The 20,826-nt window shown below is 68.0% G+C and overlaps 2 protein-coding genes across 4 annotated transcripts; one reads left to right on the top strand and one right to left on the bottom strand.

The window, feature by feature from the left end:
- Positions 1-4,082: 4,082 nt before the first annotated feature.
- Positions 4,083-7,412, top strand: PRSS57 (serine protease 57). The gene is made up of 5 exons (XM_041763469.1): positions 4,083-4,365; positions 4,620-4,773; positions 5,063-5,207; positions 6,382-6,645; positions 7,066-7,412. Exons 1-5 carry the CDS (start codon positions 4,287-4,289, stop codon positions 7,288-7,290), a joined length of 867 nt encoding a protein of 288 aa, XP_041619403.1. The 5' UTR covers positions 4,083-4,286; the 3' UTR covers positions 7,291-7,412.
- Positions 7,413-8,113: 701 nt separating this feature from the next.
- Positions 8,114-13,762, bottom strand: FSTL3 (follistatin like 3). Of its 3 annotated transcripts, XM_041763468.1 has the most exons (5): positions 13,234-13,759; positions 11,816-12,001; positions 9,939-10,154; positions 9,344-9,571; positions 8,114-9,256 (listed from the first exon to the last, which is right to left on the bottom strand). In XM_041763468.1, exons 1-5 carry the CDS (start codon positions 13,334-13,336, stop codon positions 9,204-9,206), a joined length of 786 nt encoding a protein of 261 aa, XP_041619402.1. In that variant the 5' UTR covers positions 13,337-13,759; the 3' UTR covers positions 8,114-9,203. The 3 variants fall into 3 exon arrangements, with proteins under 3 accessions (XP_041619402.1, XP_041619400.1, XP_041619401.1); XM_041763466.1 differs by having other exon boundaries at positions 8,114-9,571; positions 13,234-13,762; XM_041763467.1 differs by lacking the exon at positions 13,234-13,759 and adding an exon at positions 12,258-12,389 and having other exon boundaries at positions 8,114-9,571.
- Between the last annotated feature and the right edge of the window lie 7,064 nt (positions 13,763-20,826).

Genomic DNA, 20,826 nt, shown 5'->3' with positions numbered 1-20,826 from the left:
AGAGCAAAGTCCTCTCAGAGTCCCCAAGGCCCAGTGTCAGGGGTACAGGCAGCCGCTGCCAGGGAGTGGGGGGCAGCCTGGAGGTGGTGCCACAGGAGGCGGCGGTGGGTGGGCAGGCGCTGACCTTGGCCCTGACGCTGGCCGCATCCCCACTGCCCCTCTCTGCACCCCAGCCGCAGCCCCCATCCCGGTCTGGGCGGGGTCACTGTGCCCTTGGTCACCCCCAGCGCCTGCAGTTTCCATGATGACATCCTCCCCCCCACTTCCTTGGCCCCCCCCGGGCATGGCCACCCGCAGGACCCTACCCAGCACCCCTGCCCTGCCCTGAGCTCCTGCCCCCTCCTCTGGGGCCCTTGGACTTCAGGGGACTCTCGCTCCCCAAAGTCCCCTCGTCCCCGGTCCCTGAGTCAGAGCCGCCCTCACCTCTGACCTGGCTCAGGCCCAGTGTGCACCCCAGCCCCCCCTTCCTCAGAGCCCACAGTCCCAGCAGAGAGCTCCGCCCCACTCTGACCCGTCAGGTCAGGTCCGGCGCAGCGGTGGCTCCCCAGGGCCTACAGCCCAGCCCGGGCCCAGCCTGCCCTGCAAGCCTGGGCCTCCCGGCACCGCCCCCTCCGCACCTGCGGACACCTGTGGACACTTCTCCCCACCGCAGGGCGGCCTCCAGGAGCACCTTCCCCACTTGCCCTCTGTTGCTGGGTCTCCCGGGTCCCCTATTTTAAAGCCCGCCCCCTTCCCTGTCCTTCTCTGGCCACTCTTACCCCTTAGTGCTTCTGGCAGACGGTGTCATCTAGGTGGTCCAGCAGGGCAGGGACTTGTCTGTCTCCCCTGCTGCCAAGCCCCAGCACCCAGGAAAGTGCCAGCACCCACCAGGTGCTCAGGAAGCCTCAGGGGATGAGCAGTCAGCAGGTGCTCAGCAAACACCCGGGGTGGGTGGTCAGCGGGTGCTCAGCAAACACCCAGGGGACGGGCAGTTCCTATCTCCCACCGTCCACCTTGACAGCCCCCGTGGGAAGCCTGGCGCTAGTGCCCTTTGCAGGTGAGCACACGGGGACTCGGCAAGGGGAGCCCTCTCCCCCCTCTGACATCTCAGAGACGCCCCAGGTCACCTGTTCCCCCGGTGTGGGGGTGGCTCTGGGGAAGAGTAGCCAAGCCGCTCCCCCCGATGCCTGCACACACAGTGGGCAGAGGCCTCAGTTTACCCCCCTCAGCGTTGCCCACATGCGAGGCGCCCACCCCCCACATCCCTTCCTCGCTCTCTGCCCGGCGCTTGGCAGCCCCACACTCCCCGCGGGCCGCGCAGAGGGGCGCTCGAGGGCTGCAGGGGACCCAGGGGCCTGCGTCTCCTGCTCGGGTCGCCCGTCATCGCCTCAGGAACTGGGCCAAGCTCCTGGACCGCTCATCAAATTCAGCGAGAGAACCGGAGCGTGTGGGTTAAAGGAAGCGGCGGGCGATGCCAGCGGCGGGAGCACCTCCCCACCCCGGCCCTCCTCCCTCCTCCCTCCTCCCTCCTCCCGCGGGCGGGGGGTGAGGCTCTGAGCGCAGGGGCGGGCAGGGGCAGCGGGGTGCAGGGCTCCAGGCCTGTCTGCATCCCGTGGGACGCTCGGGGGCTTTCCGCACACGTGCAGCGGCCCTCGCTGCTTGACCCTCTCCTGCCGCTCCGCTGTGCACCTACTGAGCTCCGACTGCATACCCCTCGGGGTGAGTGATGGACGTGCGTGCGCCACCCCAGGGAGGTCACCGCGCTCCGCTGTGCCTCAGTGTCTCCACTTGTGCGGACGGAACCTGCGGTGAAGCGTGTCAGGGTCAGGGAACGAACGAGAGCGGACGGTGATGACGGGGTGGCCACCGCTGAGACGCGCCTGGAGCCCCCGCCCAGCGCTGGCCTCTGCACCCACCGGGCAGCCCCTCAGGAGCTCTTGGTGCCACAAGCTCCCTAAAGGAGCCAGGAAGGGGTGAGCCGGACGCCGCAGGCTCCAGAGCCCCCCAGACGGACAGGCCCGGCTGGCGGGGAGCCTGCACGGGGCAGCAGGCGGAGCCACGACCCCCGGGAGCCCCAGCCTCCGCAGGTTAGGGACCTGGGACCAGCCGGCTGGGTCCCGTCTGCACGGGCGTCGTCAGCATCTAAACACACTCCCGGGGAGGCCGTGGCCTCTGCCCCTGACGGTTGCTCAGGAAAAGAAACTCAGCTGACCCTGAGTTCATCTGCTCAATGTATAAAGAGCTCCAACAAATCAATAGCAAAAGCAAGCGTCCGGTCCAAGGAGCCATCGCCATCGTTGTCGCCATCACGGCCGCGGCTGCTGGAGTGGGAGGGCCACCCGGATCCTCCGCGGGGGACCCTGCACGGACTGAAGCCCAGAGTCCGGGGGCTCACACCCTCTGCTGTGCAGCCACACAAGTCAGGAGCCTCAGTTCGGGGAATGAAGGGCTGGTCCCCGGCCCGCTCCTCGGGGCCTCGCGAGCCGGGCGGTTGGAGCCGAGGCAGGACGGTTATTGGTTTCACAACCTTCCCCCCTCCCCCGACGGGGAGGAAATGGGCGGCTGTGGGGACCGGCCTGCGGCCACGGCCACCTCGGGGCCCCATCAGTCCCTCGCTGCGGGACCCTCCCCGAGCCCGGAGCCGCCCCCCGCCCCCACCGTGCATCAGTTTCTCCGGGGGTCTCAGGGACAGAAAGTGCCGACCGGGAGGGGGCCCCAGCAGCCCCAGGGGGGGTAGGCGAGGCCTGGGGGCAGACGGAGCCCCACATGGCCCCAGGAAACATCCGCCACCACCTGCGGCTGGGCCCCGGGTGGCCACAGGGTCGGCTGTCGCGCAGATAACGGCCACACCCACCCCGTGGTCCCTTCCCGCGGGTCCCCAGCCTCTGGCCCTCCCACTGCTCTGACGTGTCCCTGCAGCCGCAGCAGCTCGGTGGGCCTCACGATGGGGCCAAAGTCAGGAGTGGGCATGCGGGCCAGGCCACTCCCCCAGGGCCAGTGGGTTACACCCCCCGCTGCTGTTTTGGAGGCCCTAGGCCTCGGCTGTAAAATGGGGTGACCACACGCAGCCGTCTAGTCAGTGTGCGGGACTGTGGTGGGTTCCACTCGGCCCCAGAGGCGTCCCCGGAGCTGGGACGTGTGGCCTCCCACAGCAGAGGGGACCTGGTCGAGGCCCGGTGCGGGGGGTGACCCTGCGTCCTCACCAGGTCCTCCCGCCCAGGCTCGCCACGTCCGGTGACCACCGTCGTATGTGCGTGACACTGGAGGCCGTGAGGACCCCCAGCACCCCCGGGGGGCCCACACTCATCCAGTCTCCAGGCCCGGCCGCCCGCTGTGCCCCTGGTGAGGCATCATGGCGAGGGACGTGCTGGGCCCCTCCCCCCCACGGGCGCCAGGGCAGCCCCGGGCTCCAAGTGGGAACAACCACGGCGGGCGCCAGGCCTACTTCCCCACCCGACACCCAGCCACCCTCTCCTGCTGCGTCCTCCACGCTGCGCGGGGAGCCTGTCCACCTGGCGTGCACGCGGCGAGGACTCCGGGCTCAGCAGAGCCTCTGCAAGGGGACCCCTGTGTCCCAGAGGCGTCCCCAGGCCCTGCCGCTCGTGCCCCGCCCCCGTGCCCACGGAAGCCTCTGCCCGGCGGCCCCGAGTCCATATGCTCCAGTCACCAGGACTGTGGTTACTGTGACCCCGAATCGCCAGATCTAACCCCGCACCCCCCGGCCCATAGGAACATGAGCACCACGGCGTGGGGGCCTTTGTCCCCGTCACGCTCGCCCCTCCGCCTCCTGCCAGAGGCTGGTATACAGCAGGCACTTGGTAAATGCAGCAAAGGCAGCAGCAAGCAGAGGGCTTCCCGGGGCACGGGCCCACCCTGGGTCCTGACAGCCCCGAGGTCCGCGCCGGGAAGGCTTGAGAGGGGACAGACCCGGTTCGGGTGGAGAGCCAGGGCCTGCCCCCCGAGGGCCGCCTGGGCGCTGCAGGAAGCTCCCCGCACCTGCGCCGTGGGCAGAGGGTGGGTAAACCGAGGCACACGGCCGGCAGGTGGTCCCAGGCGGGCCCCTTGAGCCGCCCCTCCCCTCGCCGCCCTGCTTCCTGGCCCTGGGTGCAGGGAGGACCAAGGACGGCCCCGCGGCAGCAGAGTCACCCCACTTCCCCGACTTCCCCGAAGCCGCGGCACAGAACTGGGCGTTGCCGTAGGGCCTGGCCGACCTCCGGCCACAGGCCACAGTCAGGTTCCCCCTTCCTGGCCGTTGGGGGGGGCCTGTCCTGCTGAGCTGTGGAGGGAGCTGCCCGCCTGCCACCGCCATGGGGCCCGGGGCAGGGGCCCTGGGCCGCCTGCTGCTCACCGTGCCTCTGGCCCTCGCGCTGTCCACGGGGCCCCCGGGTGAGACCCCCGACCTGTGCGGCTGCTCGGCCCTCTGGGTCGCTCTCTGCCCCTCTCGTCGCGGGGACTGGGGACGGGGCCAGGCTCCAGCGGTCCAGACCCTCCTCCCGCACTCGGGGACCCCCTCTGGGCCCCTGGCTCCAGCAGCTCTCTGCCCGCGCCCCCCCGCCCCCGCCCCCACCCCAAGGGCCCCGGCCGACCCCTCCCAGCGCCCTTTTCCTGCCCAATCCTGACGCGCTCCCGCCCGCCTGCAGGCTCCTGGGGCGCCCGGATCATCGGGGGCCACGAGGTGACGCCCCACTCCCGGCCCTACATGGTGTCCGTGAAGTTTGGCGGCCAGCACCAGTGTGGGGGCTTCCTGCTGCGGGCCCGCTGGGTGGTCTCGGCCGCCCACTGCTTCAGCGACAGGTGGGTGCACCCGGGGCCAAGCCGCCACTGCCTCCTCCGCTGGGCGGTTGCAGGGAGGGCAAGACAAGTGCGGGCAGTGACGAGGGCCCACGTCCACCCCGAGGATGCCGCGGAGTAGCTGCGGGCAAGAGCAGGGGACGCGTTGGCGGCCACCTTGTCCCTGAGGCGTGAGGCAGGACCAACCTACGCATCACGTCATGCTCAGAACATCCGTAGACGTGAACGTCGGGCCACGGGCCGCAGGCGGTGATGGAGGCCCGGGCTCGCTCTCAAGCCCCTTCCCCTGCAGGGACCCCCGCGTGGGCCTGGTGGTGCTGGGGGCTCACGTCCTGCGCACCTCGGAGCCGACGCAGCAGGTGTTCGGCATCTCGGCCGTCATCAGGCACCCGGACTACCAGCCGGCCACCCACGCCAATGACATCTGTCTGCTGCAGGTGAGCTGGGGGCGGGCGTGTGTTTTAGGAACAGCCGCAGGGACCCTGCGAGCTCCCAAGTCAGGTCAGCTCTGACCTCTGCCCTCCGTGCCCCCCACACTCTCCCCTCACCCCCCGCAGGCTCGCACCCCCCGCCCCCCTCCAGGGCAGCTCCCCGCAGACACCGCCCGTCCCTCCGTCCACCTGTCCAATGTCCAGCACCGCTGACGACTGCATGCCGCCTCCTCCGGGAGGACAGGGACTGCCGCCCCCGCGCACATGCAGACCCGGGGTTCAGAACACGGGAGCTCCGGGCCCCGCGGAGGGCTCTGCGGGGCCCCCGGGCAGGAAGCAGCTCCCCCCGTAAGCCGGGAGTCCTCCTGCCCACACAGGGCGCGTCCCTCCTGGTGGAGGCCGCCTCCACACTCCCGCTCAGGCCCGGGCCCCCCTGGGACCTCCGTTTTGAGGGGAAAACACCTCAGACCTGCTCTCCAAATGCGGAGAAAACAGGGAATGGAACCCCAACGTGGCGGGAACAGGCCCCTGCGCACGGGGCGGCGAGGGCGTCGCGTTCTCTCTGCGAAATGAAAAGGGGGCAGCGAGTGCCCAGGCCGGCCTGCGGATTCTGCTGGAAAACCGGGAAGCTCTGGTCCTCCCATCCGCTGATGCAGCCGGGGAAACCGAGGCCGGGGGGAGCCTGAGAACCAACACCGGGGCCCGAGTCGCACATCCCATGAGCATTGATGGAGCGCCCGCTGTGTGCTGGGCACTGGGGGCACAGACACGAACAAACAGCCCCGGGGGGGTGCCCTTAGAGCCGCCCGTCCCCGCTGGGTGGACGGGCCCTGACGGGGGCACACGAGAGCCCAGAGGAGGCTCCTGTCGCACCGCGGGAGGATCTAGGAGGGCTCCCCGGGGGAGGTGACATCTAAGCCGAGACCTCAGGGCTGGATGGGAAAGGGGTTCCGGCGGGAGGGCGGGGGCACCGGGGAATGACGGTAAATTCACTCTGGCCGTGAGCCCGGAGGCATTGACCCAGGACAGTGCGGAGCCCCGGAGGGCTCACAGGCAGGGGCGAGGCCGGGCGGGCAGGGAACACAAGGCCAAGAAGGGCCCGGGCGTCGTGATGGGTAAACCGAGGCAGGAAGCCCGGGGGCGGCTGGGGGCAAGCCCTGAGCCAGCGCTCTCCCTGCAGCTGAACGGCTCTGCCACCCTGGGTCCGGCCGTGGGGCTGCTGCCGCTGCCTCGCAGGGACGCCAGGCCCCTCAAGGTGGGGGCGCGGTGCCGGGTGGCCGGCTGGGGCTCCGTATCCGACTTCGAGGACCTGCCGCCCGGGCTGATGGAGGCTGAGGTCCGCGTGCTGGGCCTGGACGCCTGCAACGGCTCCTGGAGGGGCCAGCTGAGCCCGGCCATGCTCTGCACGCGCAGCGGGGACCGCCGGCGCCGCGGCTTCTGCTCGGTAAGACGCCGCCTCGGCCCGGCCTGCAGGGCTACGAGGAGACTGCGGCCAGGGAGGGCCGGGGCCGGGCCGGGGCCTGGGAACGCAGCCCAGCTCCCCCGTGACCAGGTGGGGCCCCCTCGGCGCACACAGCCCCGCAGACGTGTGCGTGCACACCGGAAGCGCTGAGCGGGGGCCCTAACAGGTCCCAGGACGTGGAAAAGCCCGAGACCGGAGCCGTCTCGGTTCAACTTCCAGGACAGCCTGGAAGGCCGTGGGCTCACAAGCAAGGGCAAGGAGGGCAGACCAGAGGGTGGGAGCCACAGGCTGCAGCCCCTGAAGGGTTTTGCGGCGGGGAGGGCCCCGGCCAGACGGGCACCTTCTGGGAACGAGGCCCAGACCTGCGGCCGTGACCTTGCCTCCCCGCCCCCCGCCCCCCAGGCAGACTCCGGGGGGCCCCTGGTGTGCAGGAACCGGGCCCACGGCCTCGTGTCCTTCTCCGGACTCTGGTGCGGCGACCCCAGGACCCCCGATGTGTACACGCAGGTGTCTGCCTTCGTGAGCTGGATATGGGATGTGGTTCGAGGGCCCAGCGGCCCCCCTCCCCAGGCCCCGGGGTCCCTGCGGGAGCTCCCTGACCCACAGCGGGCCTGGCTACAGAAGTGAGATGGCCAAGGAGCCCCGGGGAGGCCGGGCGTGTACGGGGCAGGGGCTACGGTAGGAGAGGGCTCGGCTTCCAACCACAAAGGGCCAAAACGACCAAATAAAACATTAACTGAATAATCAGACACGACGGTTCACCTCCAGGGTCCGTCCACGGCCCTTTGAGCTGCTCTTTCCGCTCAGCGTGGCCGAGGGTCTGCTTGGCCACTGCCTCCCTGCGTGACCAGGAGCCACTTGCTCAGGTTTGTCATCTGGCCTGTTGGCTTCAGGCCCCAGGCCCCCTCGCCTCCGTCCCCACACTGACCCTTCTGGGCCTACCCACCCCGACCCCCAGCCCGCGGTCAGGGCCCCCTGGGCACGCCACTCCTCCAGCCTCCAGCTCATCACAACCACGTACAGGTGGGGAGGCCAAGGCGGGACTGGGTCTCAGGGTGGCCTGGCTCCACGCAAAGTCCCTTTTTGACCCCAAAAAGTGCTTGGAACAAACTGCCCGGCAAGCAGCAAGCGGGGGCGGGGGTGAGTGCCAGCTGCTGATCGTTGCCTTATTATTACTAATTGTATCATTGCTGTTATCACACCCTCAACCCTCCGGGCCAGTCCTCCGTGTCTGCAGCCTAAACTGGGGGGCCCTAAGCCATCCCAACTCCCTCTTCCATCTCCTGCCCTAGAAAGGCTTCCTCCCCCAACCCCCACCCTGCTCCACACATCACCTTCCTCAGCCGTCTCCCCGGCTGCTGCCCGCTGCCCAGAGGTGGACACCGAGGCCTAGAGCCGCAGCCCCCCAGGAGGGGAGCAGAGTCCCAGAGAGAGAGAGGCAAACCCAGGCTCGGACACTCCAGAGTGGAGTCTTTATTTCTTTGGTGAGGCAGGACCCCAGGGTGGGGAGGGGGCCTTTTCGGGGGCTCCGGGGAGCCCATTAATTACTCAAGGACACTTTTCGGGGAGTCACAGGTAAGGCACTTCTGAGGGGCGAGGATAAGCTGAGCACCACTGGCCCCTGCACGGCTCACCTGGACTCGGGCAGCCGGGCTCCTGCCCGTGGGGCCCCCACGCGTGGCCTGGGCCTTCGGTGTGCGTGCAGACATGGGGAGGTGACACCTGCCAACACCCCACACGAGGCCCAGGGCCATCACCCGCCTGGTGTCAAGCCTCCTGAGCTGGCAGGTGGGTGAGGAGGGTCCAGGTGGGGACTGGGCTTAGGGGCTCAGCCAGGGCGAGTCTTGTGGGACTGAGGGTTCTGGTCTGGACCTCACCTGTGGACGGGCAGCAAGCAGGAGGGCTGGCGCCTGGACACGCGGCTCCAGGAGGCAGGGGGCGGTGGGCGCATACACCCCGCACGAGCCAGGGGTGGGCAGGGGCTGGTGGCCCCGCAGGGTCCTGCCCTAACTGCTTGGGGCACCACTGGACATAATGCCCTGCTCCAGGCTGATGCTGGCTGGACGCCGTGTCAGGGGACACGGAGAGTGCCCCTCCCCTCAACCCGCCCCAGGGACATGCTGGGCGCACCTGGGACACTGAGGCCACGGGGAAGTCCTTGTCCACCGGGGCCTGGGTGGTTCTGAGGCTCATACACGGGGCTGTGGACCCCTCCTCGCCCCATGTGCGGCCTAGAGGGCTGCAGGGCTGCTTCAGCCACTGCTGGCCGAGGGACCCCCACCCTCTCTGCGGTGATGAGAACTAAGTTACCCCCCAGGGCAGACGCAGGGGGTCCTCCTGGGCAGCACCCCACCCCCAGCCACACCCGCAGGCCTCCTTCCCCCAATCCTTCCAGGATATTGTCTGGGGGCTCCCGGACCCCCCTGGCTGGTCCCGGTCCAGGCTCTGGGGAGCGTCTGTGGGACATAAATTAGACTCGGCTGCGGCAATAAATAAAACGGGGAGGCCTTGAACGCCAGGCCCAAGCCGGCCCCACAGGCTCACACGAAGTTCTCCTCCTCCTCCGACTCTGCATCCGACGGCTCAGGGGCGCCTGCAGAGTGGAAGGGAGCAGAGGAGAAATGGGGGCGCGGGGAGGGGTGGGACGCCGGACCCCGCTGCTCCCCGCTCCGCGCCGCACCTGCACAGCTGCCCGGGTGGCGCACTCCGATGGAGCGGCCCAGGAAGCAGGTGGCCTGGCGGAGGTGGCACGAGGACATGTAGGTGACGTTGTTGTTGCCGCAGAGCTCCTGGCCGGGGCTGGAGGGCGCGGGACAGGGCGCCGCGCGACACACCACGCAGTGAGCGCTGCCGGTCTGGTCCACCACGCACGACTGCGGCCGCGGGCACAGGACGTGGGTGCACGACTCTGCGAGCGGGGCGCGGGAGCGGGTCAGGGGCCGGCGCTGGGCCGCCCCCGCGGGCTCCCCCCCGCAGGCCCCGCCCCCGCCCCGCAGGCCCCGCCCCGCCCCGCAGGCCCCACCCCCGCAGGCCCCGCCCCGCCGGCCCCGCGGGTTCCTCCCGCAGGCCCCGCCCCGCCCACAGGCCCCGCCCCCGGGTCCCCCCGCAGGCCCCGCCCCGCAGGTAGCCCCGCCCCTTCCGCGCGCCGCGCCCGCCCCGGGTCACGCACCGCCGCCTCCCTCCCCACGTGAGCCCAGCCCTGCCTCCGCGCAGCCCCACCCCGCCCTTGCGCGCCCTGACCCCGCGGCGCGGGCTCCGCCCCCCGCCCCACGTACTGCGGCAGCGGCCCGGGTACATGACGCGCAGGTCCGGGTGGCCGCGGCAGCGCGCGGCGCGCAGCTCGCACTCGTCGCGGTAGGTGGCGCCGTCCGAGCCGCAGACCTGCAGGCGCGCCGGGAGCCCCGCGCAGTCGGGCGCGCACTCGCAGCGCGGGCGGCCCCCCTGCATGCGGCACGCCTTGCCCGGGCCGCACTCCACGCCCTCGCACGAATCTGCGGACACAGGGCGCGCGTCGGGGCGGGTCCGCGGGGCCCCGGGTCGGGCGCACGGTTCCCTTGGGGGCGGGAGCGGGGTCTCCGCCCGGAATCCGGGGGCGCGGGGACGAGCTCCAGCGTCCGGCCCGCTCGCCGGCGTCTGTTCCCGGATTGACGCCCGGTTATGGGGGGGGGGGAGGGGCTGCACCAGCGGTCCCTGCGCGGGCGGCCTGGGGTCGGGGTCGGGGTCGCCAACCGCCCAACCCCAGGACGCGCCTGGCGCTCACTTCCTGGGGAGGGGCTCCCCGCTGCCTTCTTTCTCGGGCAGGTTAACAGGTCTGGCCAGGGCAAGCCTCCCCGTGGGGTCTCCGCCCCCCCCCCCCGCCCCCGGCCCCACTGATGGGCCGCCCATCTCACAGCCCCCCCAGGTGATGCCATGCTCAGCATTTTACCAAAAGGAGAAACCGAGGCCGCGTCACAGCTGTGAGCGGAGGATGAAAACTCCAGGCCCCAGATGGACGCCCCCCCTTTCTGTTGCTGTGGACCTGGAGGCCCGACCGAGCTCTTGAGTTCGGCCTCAGTTTCCCTGTGTGTAAAGCGAGGCTGACTGGGGGAGCACGAGCCTAACGCGCCTGTGCGGGTGCCCCCAGGTCACCCCTGCCAGGGCATGTGGGCTGCACCTGGGCACCTCCCACGCTGCTGCCCACACACATCTGGAAACGCTCCCCCTGGGTGGCTTCACAGGCGGAGCGGAAGTGGGAGAACTGAGTTGCCTTTCCCAAGGCCAGATGGGGGGGTGACCTGGACCTTGTCTTGCCCGGCCCAGGCATCCTGTGAAGTCTGTCCTCCAGAACCCGGGGTGGGGTGGGGGGGAGCCAGGGCACACAGCAGTGAGTCCAAGACCACCCAGCCAGGCCGATCAGGGATTAATCACATCCCAGTGGCCAGCTGGGCCCTCAGCTGCAGCCTCCTCCCTGCCCCGGCCCCACCCACCAGGGCCGGATCCTATACTTTCTCCAGCTGGCACCCAGCACCCTAATGCCCACCTCCTTCAAGCCGTGCCCTCACACCACCTCTGGGCCCCTGCAGCTTCGGCTGTGACCTGAGGGGCCTGGGAGGGTCCCCGTCCCCTTCTCCAGGGCAGAGAATATGTCTTGGCTTATTGCTTCGTTCACTCTGCCCTCAAAGAGCTCCTAGTCTGCTGAAGGAGGCAGCTGAGAGCAGGGTCCAGAGGCACATGCTCGCGACACATGCGTGTGTGGTCCCCCCACAGGTCCCTGAAATCTGTGGGGTTGTGGGCACAGTAAGTGCTCGGGAACGCTGACTGTGGGGTCACAAGCCCAAGCGGCCAGTTGGGAACCGCCCCCTCCAGGAGCTAGGTGCGAGTCGCGTGTCCTCCTCCCAGGTGGGACACAGGTCACCCAGGCAGAGCCCTGGGCATGAGCAGGGGCCTGGGGGCTGGAAACCAGGCCGGGGGGTCCTCAGCATCTTCCTGACTCCTCAGCTGAGGGAGGCTGAGGCCCGGGCTCCTGCAGTCCCCAGCCCCTCTCTGACCCCGGACGCGCTGCACAGACGCTCCTCCTGGCAGCCTCAACCTCCTCTGCATACCCCCGAGGGGGGAGCACCTTCTCACTTGTCCCACGGGGCCCCTGGCCTGCGGCTGACGCCCGCGGGCTCACCTTTGCAGGGGAGGCAGTGGACGAGGCCCAGGAAGCCCAGAAGGCTGATCTTGTTCCCCGGGTGAGTGAAGTTGGACCAGGCGGTGTCGATGTTGCTGGAGGCGCAACACTCCGCTTGGCTCACGTCAGTCTTGAGCACCAGGCTGCAGGTGGCCTCTCGGCCCTGCTGGAGCCAGCACACGCCGCCTGTGGACGCGGGGGACAGTTACTAGGCACTAGAGGTGCCCCTGTGTGGCACTCCCGGCGCCCAGGCCCTGACCTTCCACCCCGCTCCCCGCCCTTGGGGTGTATACAGTTGGTGCTCCGTCATGACAGCGGGGATGATGTGCTCCCGAGACCTGCGCAGGTGCTCGCATCCCAGCTCACCCCGGTCCTGGCCACCCTTCTGCGATTCAGCCTCTCTGAGCCACAACCCCCCCTCGCGGTGGGAAGCGCTCCCCACCTTCCTGCTTCCAGGCCCCCAGGCCCAGGCCTGGCATCCTGCCCGACCAGTCAAACACCCAGAGCTGGACCTGTCAGGGTCAGCGGGCCCCGGGGCGCCTCTCCGCCTCTGCCCTCTGTCTAGACAGCGCCCGAGGGCACGCAGAGCCCCCCTCGCCTGGCAGCCCCCCCTTGCCTGGCCCGCCTCTTACTCACTCCAACTTGGGAACATTCCCCTTGCATGAGCTCACCATCTCCCTGGGGACACGGCCTTCGGGGAGGGGGCTCGGCTCTCCCCCTCGAGCGGGGCTGGGGTGGGGCTGCGGGTGGGGCGGGGAGGCAGATGGCCCTGGGTTCCTTCACCCTTACACGGGGCCCGAGTGGCCGTGGCCCCCCTTGCCAGAGGGCTCCCTGGTTCCCGGCACCAGCTCGGGGAACTCCGCACCTTGGCACTCCTCTTACACACCGAGAAACTGAGGTGGGAGGGGGGGAGCAGATGCTTCGCCTGGCGACCCGGACAAGTGGCAGGCGTGGGATTCCCACAGCTCCTGTGCCTCAGCAAACCGGGGGAGGATCCGAGACCTCGGGTGGGGGTCCCTGGTCCAGCCACCCCGCCCTGCCTGTCTGCGGCTTCAGGGCACACGTGCTGCAAGCCCGAATCCTGACTTTGCCATTCACAAGCTGTGTGACCCCGTGCCTCGGTTTCCCCATCTGTTAAATGGGCGTGATGAGAGCGCACACCCTCGCTGGGCTGTTCCGTGCTTTCAAGGGGGAGGAGGTAGACAGTCAGCGCTCAATGCATGCAGCGGCGTTGTGCCTCCTACTCCGGACAGTTGTGAAAGAGCCACATCTGCCTGCTGACCCGCGGGTGACCCTCCTCGGCTGGGGGAGGGGAGCCCCGCCGCCCGCCGCGCCCCGCGCCCCCGACAGCCGCGCGCATTCCGGGCAGCCCACGTGGGTGGCCCACCCCGCCCGCCCCTTCCGGCCGCCCCACTCACCGGGCGCGGGGTCCCCCGAGCCCACGGAGCCCACGAAGCCCACGGCCCAAGCCAGGGCCCCCCAGGGCAGCGGCCACAGCGGGCCCGGCGCCCCGGGACGCATGGCGGACGCAGAGACGGCGGCGGCCCCGGCGGGACGCGCGGGCGGCGGGCAGGGCGCGGCGGCACCGACTTCCCAGCGCGGCGGCGGGCGCTCCCTATAAAGTCCCGCTGGCCGCGGGCGGGGCGGGGCCGGGCCGGGGCGGGGCGCGGGGCGGGTGGCGCCCGGTGTGTGCAGGCGCGGCCCGGGCGCCCCGAGGGCAGCTGCGGCGGGGCCTGGGCCGCGGGGAGGCTCCCCGGACCCGGACGCCCACACCCCCGGGGCGGGGACCGCGGTGCCCCCCCCAACCCGGGCGCCCGGGCTTTGCGCCTGCAGGACGGTGACGTCGGGCACCCGCGCCCCGGGAGACCCGCGTCCCGGAGGCGCACAGCGGGGCCCTGTGCAGGTGCTGCCCTCGGGGGTCCAGCGAGCGACCGGGGGCTGGCGCAGGCTGGCAGTACCCAGCAGCCGCAGAGACCACACACACAGGTGGACAAAGGACCGTGTCACTTCAAAGAACGCCAGATGCTTTCCGGAAAATAAAAAATATTGGGAGCAACGAGGTATGGCGGGGCGACCATGTCCCAGGTCACCCCCCTCCGTATTCCTCCCCCTGCCCCCCGCAGGTGTGGAAGCCAGAGCTCCTCACAGCCACAGACCCCACAGACCTAAGGCAGGAGAGACGCCCCCAGAAGATGCCAAGCGCCCTCCTCTGTCTCAGCCGCTCGGCCTGACCCACGCGCCCCGGTGGCCAGGGGCCAGGTTCCTGCCTGGTGGCCCCGAGGGAGGAGGCCCAGCTGTCTTGGCCTGCCCTTGGCCTCTGACCGTGGAGGGGATCGTCGCTGCTTGAGGAGTGACGCAGGGATGGGACCCAAGTTCTCAGCGAGGGTGTGCAAGAGCTGGATGTTGTGACCTTGGCCGAGACCTGACCCTGCCGCGGCCCCGCCGCCCCAGCCTGGGCTCTGCAAACCAAAGGGTTATTGTCAGCCGGGCGTGGGTTCGAAACTGAGGATGGTTGCCAGCAGCCTCTGCCCCCAGCCTGGCACGTCACCCCCCCCCAGAGGCCATGTGCTGGGCGACCTAGAGCAAGGCACTGGCCGTCTCTGGGAGCCCCCTTTCCATGCCCCCCTCTCCACCCTGGACTGGCCTCAGCCTCACCCCCTGCAACCTACTTCCCACCTCGCTCCTCCCCAGCTCAGACATTCACCGTGACTCCCCAGGGCCCCAGGCTTCACTCCTCCAGACCCCCAGAAAGCAGTCCCTCATGGGACCGATCAGCGTCCCGATGGAGGATGCCGTACCCAGGCAGACAGGGGAGGTCGAGGCCGACTTCTCAGGGGAGGAGCTCAGATGTTCACCGTGACATTTAAATGTCACATTGGACCGAGCAATGGTGGGGCAGGGGGTGTGGGAACAGAAGCGGCAGGATGTTTGGGCCCCAGGTAAGAGAGAGCCCACCTGGAAGGTTTGGATGGGCAGGTGGCCCCGGACGACGCAGGTGGAATCAGAGGAGCGCCGCGCAGAGACCGTTTCCCTCCGCGACCCAGGAGATGTCCGTGACCCGCCGTCGCCGGTTGTGAAGGTAGAGGAAGGGGCCTCGAGCCAGAGAATGTGAGTAACCTCCAGAGGCTGGAAAAGCTTAAGTCAGAGAAAGACAAATGCCATAGGGCGTCACTCGTCTGTGGAATTTAAGAAACAAAACAGACGGACATAGGGGAAGGGAAAAAAGAGAGAAGGATGCAAACCATAAAAGACTTTTTTTAAGTAGGCTCCGTGCCCAACGTGGGGCTTGAACTGCAACCCGAGACCAGGAGTCGCGTGCTCTTCTGACTGAGGCCGGGGCCCCTAACAGACTCTTAACTCGGGGACTAGTTGGTGGAGGGAGGTGGTGGGTGACGGGCATTACGGAGGGCACTTGCTGGGGCGCCAGGGTGGGTCAGCGGGTGAAGCAGCTGACTTGGGCTCAGGTCATGAACCCAAGGACCTGGGATCCAGTCCTGGGTTGGGCTCCGCAGGGAGGGGGCTTGGGATCCTCTCTCCCTCTGCTTTTACCCCCCCGACATGTGCACTTATTTTCTCTCTCTCAAATAAAGAAATAAAATCTTCCAAAAATTTATTTATTTATTTTTTTTTTTCAAAAATTTTTTTAAAATAGAAGCTGGAAAAGCAAAGAATAGATCCCCCTCCCCGACCCCCGAGACTCCAAAAGGAAGGCAACTGCACCCATACATTGATTTAGTTCAGAGACCCATGTTGGACTTCTGATCTCTAGGACTAGAGAACAATCTGTTGCTTTTTTTTTATTAAAGATTTTATTGAAAAAAAAAGATGTTATTTATTTATTCACGAGAGAGGCAGAGACACGGAGAAGCAGGCTCCTCACAGGGAGCCCGATGTGGGACTCCGGGATCACGCCCTGGGCTGAAGGTGGCGCTAAGCCGCTGAGTCCCCCCCCCCCCACCCCCACCCCCCACCCCCCGTCCCCAGTCTGTGTTGTTTTAAGCCACTGAGTTTGGGGCAATCTGTCACAGGAGTGCTAGGCAGGCCCTGCAAGTTGGGTTTGGTGCCACAGTGACGCAGGCCCCGTGGGCTGGACGCAAACAAGGGAGCGAACACAAGCGTGAAGGTGGGCGGCAGTACGAGGCCCTGGGAGCAGGAAGCTTGGGGGGCCTCCAAGGAGGTGACCCTGAGGCCTGGAGAGAGAGGGAGCCCGCCGGAGGAAGCCCGCTGCAGGATGTGCCACCTGGGCGAGGCCACGCGTGACCTCTCCCTGCCCCGTTTTCTCATCCACAAAATGGGCAGAGGGCCCAGCACGGCAGATCCCAGCCGGGATGCCAGGGCCGGCGCCCAGTGCGCGGCAGGGCACGCGTACAGCGAGTCGTACTCACCAGCAGAGAGGCCTCTGGCCCGGGAGGGGCAGCACGAGTCTTCCTTGCCCCTCGCCACGATGCCGGGAGACGGGCACCCATTTTACGGAGGGTGAGGAAGGAAGTGACTTTCCGGCAGCCACACAGCCCCACAGTGTTGGGACTGGCATCAGCACCAGAGAAGCAGGATTCCAGCCCCCATGGGCTGAGCGGCGGGGCGGGGCCCTCCCGTTCTGGGTTGGACAGTGAGGGCCAGCCCCTGGATTGTGGCTGGCGTCCCCCTCCTTCTGGTCGCCGCACCAGATTTTCCTTCGGGAAATCACCTCCCGTGCTCCCAGCCCAAATGATCCCAGGAGCGGGCACCAGCCCAGGCTCAACCAATTAGGATCATCTGGCGAACAACAGACCCTGAGGTGTTTTTTCTGGGAAAGAGACTCCCTTCCTGCCAGAGCTGGAGGGATGTGAGCCTAGAGCTGCCGGTGGCTCGTACCCATGGCCGGGGAGAAGCCAGTCCAGCAGGCCTCGGAGCCGAGAGCGGCGGCAGAAGCTCCCTGTACGGTGATTGGAAGGCCTGGATCCTGCTGTGCCTGAACTCCTCCACCCCGTAAGATGAAGTCCATTGAAGCTGAGTTTGTTGCTTGCACTGCACAAAGCCACCTTTCAGTAAACCTGTGGCCATTTTACTCAAGTGGAGCCTTTAGGACCTGCAGGGGCTCTGGGAGTGACACGGCCTGAGGTGCCAACCTGTGCCTCCAGGATACAACCCCAGGGCGCTCAGGATCACCCCCCCGCCACCCTCCTCCAGCCGTAAGCCTCCACACCAGCCCACTGCCTGCAGCGCTTGCACTGGGTCCTGAAGCCTTCGGGGCTCTGGGTCCTCGAACCGGGCACGTGACGCCGAACCCAGGGCCGCCACCAAAGACCCCAGATCACAGCTGGGCGTTGCCCTCCCCTCTCACACCCGCCCCGGCTCCCCGCGGCCCCGGACACAGTCCAGGCCCTGAAGCCTGGCTTCTAGGCCCTTCCTGCTCAATCCGAGCCCCTTCCCGCCGCCGCTGCTCCACCCCCTTCCCTGCAAAGGGAGCTGATTTTGTGCAGAAAGCCGGTAGCATTACTTGCACCCTGGCCCAGAGGCGAATGCTGATAGGCCAAGCCGGATGACGGAATGTCGGCCCCGCCTCTTGCTAGCCATTGGCTTAGCCGCAGCCATGTGACCCAGCTCTGGCCAATGGTGGGGGGGAGAGCCTGCTGGGGCGGGGCCTGGGCGGGGCCTGGGCGGGGCTGGCCGAGTGTGCACGTGACCCGGAGCCGGAGGTATGCGGCCGCGGTTTGCTGCTGTAACAACCAAGTGCAAAAAAAACCAAAAAACAAAACCAACCAAGTGCAAGTGCGCCGCTCGGGGTGCGGAGACGCCGAGTCCCGTGTGTCGGGTCCGCGCCCCACGCCCTCCCCCCACCCACCGCCGGGCCGCGCCCGCCCCGACTCCGCGTGCGCTCTGGGGACGCGACTGTGATGCGGCGAGGAGGTCTCGCCCTCCCCGAGCCGGTGCGGCCAGGTCCCGGCCAGCGGTGTCCCGGGAGTGTCCCGGGTGCGGGAGCCGAGCCGCGCCGCGGCGCCGAGCACATGGTAGAGGCTCACGTGGTGGAGGGCCGTGGTTTGGGTAAACCAGTAGCCCGCCTCTGCGGAGGCCCCTGGGTGCGGAGGCATGGAATGAAGACGCACAAATAAAAAACATCAACAAATGTTAATAAAAACAGAAAAAAGATATAACTCAAAATATACAAATAAAAGATTAAAAAAATAAAAGAAAAAGTGCACAAGTGCACAAGCAGACAGTTGCTCCGTAGCCCGGTGAAGACCTGGGCCCGGATGGGCCACCTAAGCTATGGGCTCACTGATGTAAGCGCAGTTCCCGCCATAATTTCTGTGACTGTCCTACCTGCCACACGGGCCACTCACCGGGAAAAGCAAGTGAGCTTTGAATGTGGTCACGCGCCCCAAATTGAGATCGAAGCACATGGCAAAGCCACAGAAAAAGGCTGAACCCGGCGGAGGCTGAGGAGAGGAAGGGCCCCTGCCCCTCTAGGCGCTTGACCTCCTGAGACCCCCCACGCCGAGGATGAAGCCATCGCGGTGTCCCTGGGTGACAGGAGGGGAAACCTAGCAAGAGCAAGAGTCACCTGCCCTGGGGGAACTCACGGGTGCAGACTGTCAGGGCAACTTCCCCTCTGCCCACGAGGCTCCTGACTCAGCGCGGTGGCAGCGGAAGGAAAGGATGCTCTCGGCCGGGGGCGCGGAGGCCTGGTGACCAGAGAGAGTTGGGAAACCAGGGTCGCGGCTGCCGGAGGCGGGGGGAGCCCCGTGCTGCAGATGGGAGCTGGCTGGCCTTGTCCTGCAGAGTCAAGAGGCAAGCACACGCGTTGTGGGAAGTCTGGGGGGGAGGCATGGCCCTGCAGGGGGCGGGGCGGGGGGATCTCTAGGGCCCAGGCGCCCCCTGCCTCCGTAATCCACCGCCAAAGCCTTTCCAGGGAGATGCCGGGAGACCCTCAGGAGCCACCGGGGTTCCGCTGTGCCCGCCCATGAGGGCGCCGCCCAAGGGTGTCCCGGCAGCTTGAGGGCCCCAGAACCCTGGAGCCACCGGGTCACCTGCGGCCGCCCCCTGAGTGCCTGCGTTCCAGCGCCGCAGTCCCAGGCCGGCCAGCAGGCAAGGGCCCACGCAGGGCCCCGGAGTGCCCACGCCTGGGCTCGAGTCCTGGCCCTGCTGCACCACCTTGTTTGCACTCTCCGTCTCCCCGGCTCTAAAATGGGGGTCCTGGTCGTGGCGCTTGCAGGAAGATCAAACTTCAGGCCTGGCACACACTGAGCTCGTGGTCTTATGACACGCAAAACCCTGGCTCCGTGTCCCCCTGCGTTCCCGGGTCCCGGCCTGGAGCCGGCACCCAGCAGGGGCCCGCTGATTATTCATGTGCCCGGGAACCCGCGGGCACCGGCTCCGCGCTGAGCACTGGCCTCTGTGATGCCGCCGACAGCTCGGAGCCAGGGGCGGCTGCAGAAGGAAAGAGGGTGCTGGGCCGCGGGGTGCTGTATGGGCTCGGACTCCCTCACAAAGGGTTAGACAAGTGCGGAGAGAGAAGGGACGGTGGGGAGGGCCCAAGTGGACCAGGGCCCCGGGGCGGGAGGCGGCTTGGCCCACCCAAGGGAGCCAGTGATGACGAGCTCGGGGCGGCAGCAGGGCCCGCTGAGGACGGAGGAGGTGCCGTGGGTGCCCGTGCGTGCGCCAAGCCTCATCCAGTCCCGGAACCCCGGGCGGCGGGTTCTGCAATGTGTACGGAGAACTTATTTTTATTTTATTTTATTTTTAGATTTTATTTTTTTAATTTATTCATGAGAGACACAGAGACAGAGGCGGAAATACAGGCAGAGGGAGAAGCAGGCTCCCTGCGGGGACCCCGTGTCCGGAGAAGCGAAGTGACCTACCCAGGGTCTCACAGGCAGCGGGGCCGGCTGCTTCTGGGGCCGCTGGGGCGACACCTCATGAACTTGTGCAGGCGGGATGGGTGGAAGGGTTTGTGGTGTCAACGAGCTAGGGGCTGGGCGAGGGAGGCACAGGTTTCCTGGGTTCCCAGAGGCGGGACCAGCGTGCTCTCCAGGGGTCAGAGCTGGAAAGGCTTGGAGTCACCTGTGAACCTCGACGGGGACAAGACTGGCTGGCACCCGAGTCCCTGGGCCCCCGACATCCAACAGCCTCTGCACACAGGCTCCAGGGTTAATTCCTTGACACTCCGCTTGCACTGCCCGCTTCTGTGAGCAGCCCAGCGCCAGCCTACTCCCGTCCAGTCCTCAAGGCCCTGGCTCAGATGCCCCCTCGCCCAGGAAGCCCCGTCTGCCCCCCCAGGCAGGGCCAGCCCCAGGGACCCATCCTTGGCTCAGTGTCACGGGGCTGGCGTCTGCATCCAGCACTGTGGCCCCGTTTTCACGGCCCGCTGAGTGCTTCTCCACGCGTGCGCCTGCGTGCAGCAGGTGCTCAATGAGCGTGTGATGGAGGCGTAAATAGATGCACGGTCGGGCTGGAATTGGCCTTAGGAACGACCCCGGCCTGTGCCATCAAAGTTTTGCGGGTTAGGTTGTGGGGTGGGGGGAGGAGGTCAGGTTTCCTTCGCTCTCGAAAACCAGGCCACGCGCGGCAGCCTCAGGCCGTGCTCCACGGGTCACGCTGTGCGCAGCCGGCCTGGGTCTCCCCACCGCAGGCAGCGGGCCCGGGCCTGCGGGACACCTGGGGACCTCACTGGGGCCTGCAGCGAGTGCGGCCGAGGAGCATGTCAGGCCTCAGAAAAGGGAGGAGGAAAGGTACGCTGGTTCACAGGTGTCGTGCAAAGGCCCGGGGGCGAGGGCGCGCCGGGGGCAACAACGCGGGGGCAGATGGGGGCAGATCGGTGGCACGCGGGGTGGGGGAGCCGAGGAGGGAGGTCGGGGAAGAGGGGGGGCTCCCCCCCCCCAGCAGGCCGCGCCCCTCCGCTTCCTCCAGCCTCCCAGCCGGGCTCGCCCCCAGCCACATCCCCGCTCCCCGCCCGGGTGACTCGGCCCCGCCCCCTGCCCGGAGCCCCGCCCCCGCCAGAAGCCCCGCCCCCGCCCGCAGCTCCGCGCGAG

Source organism: Vulpes lagopus, chromosome 7, assembly GCF_018345385.1.
Source record: "Vulpes lagopus strain Blue_001 chromosome 7, ASM1834538v1, whole genome shotgun sequence".
Lineage (NCBI taxonomy): Eukaryota > Metazoa > Chordata > Mammalia > Carnivora > Canidae > Vulpes > Vulpes lagopus.
This window is presented reverse-complemented; position numbering and strand designations above follow the sequence as displayed.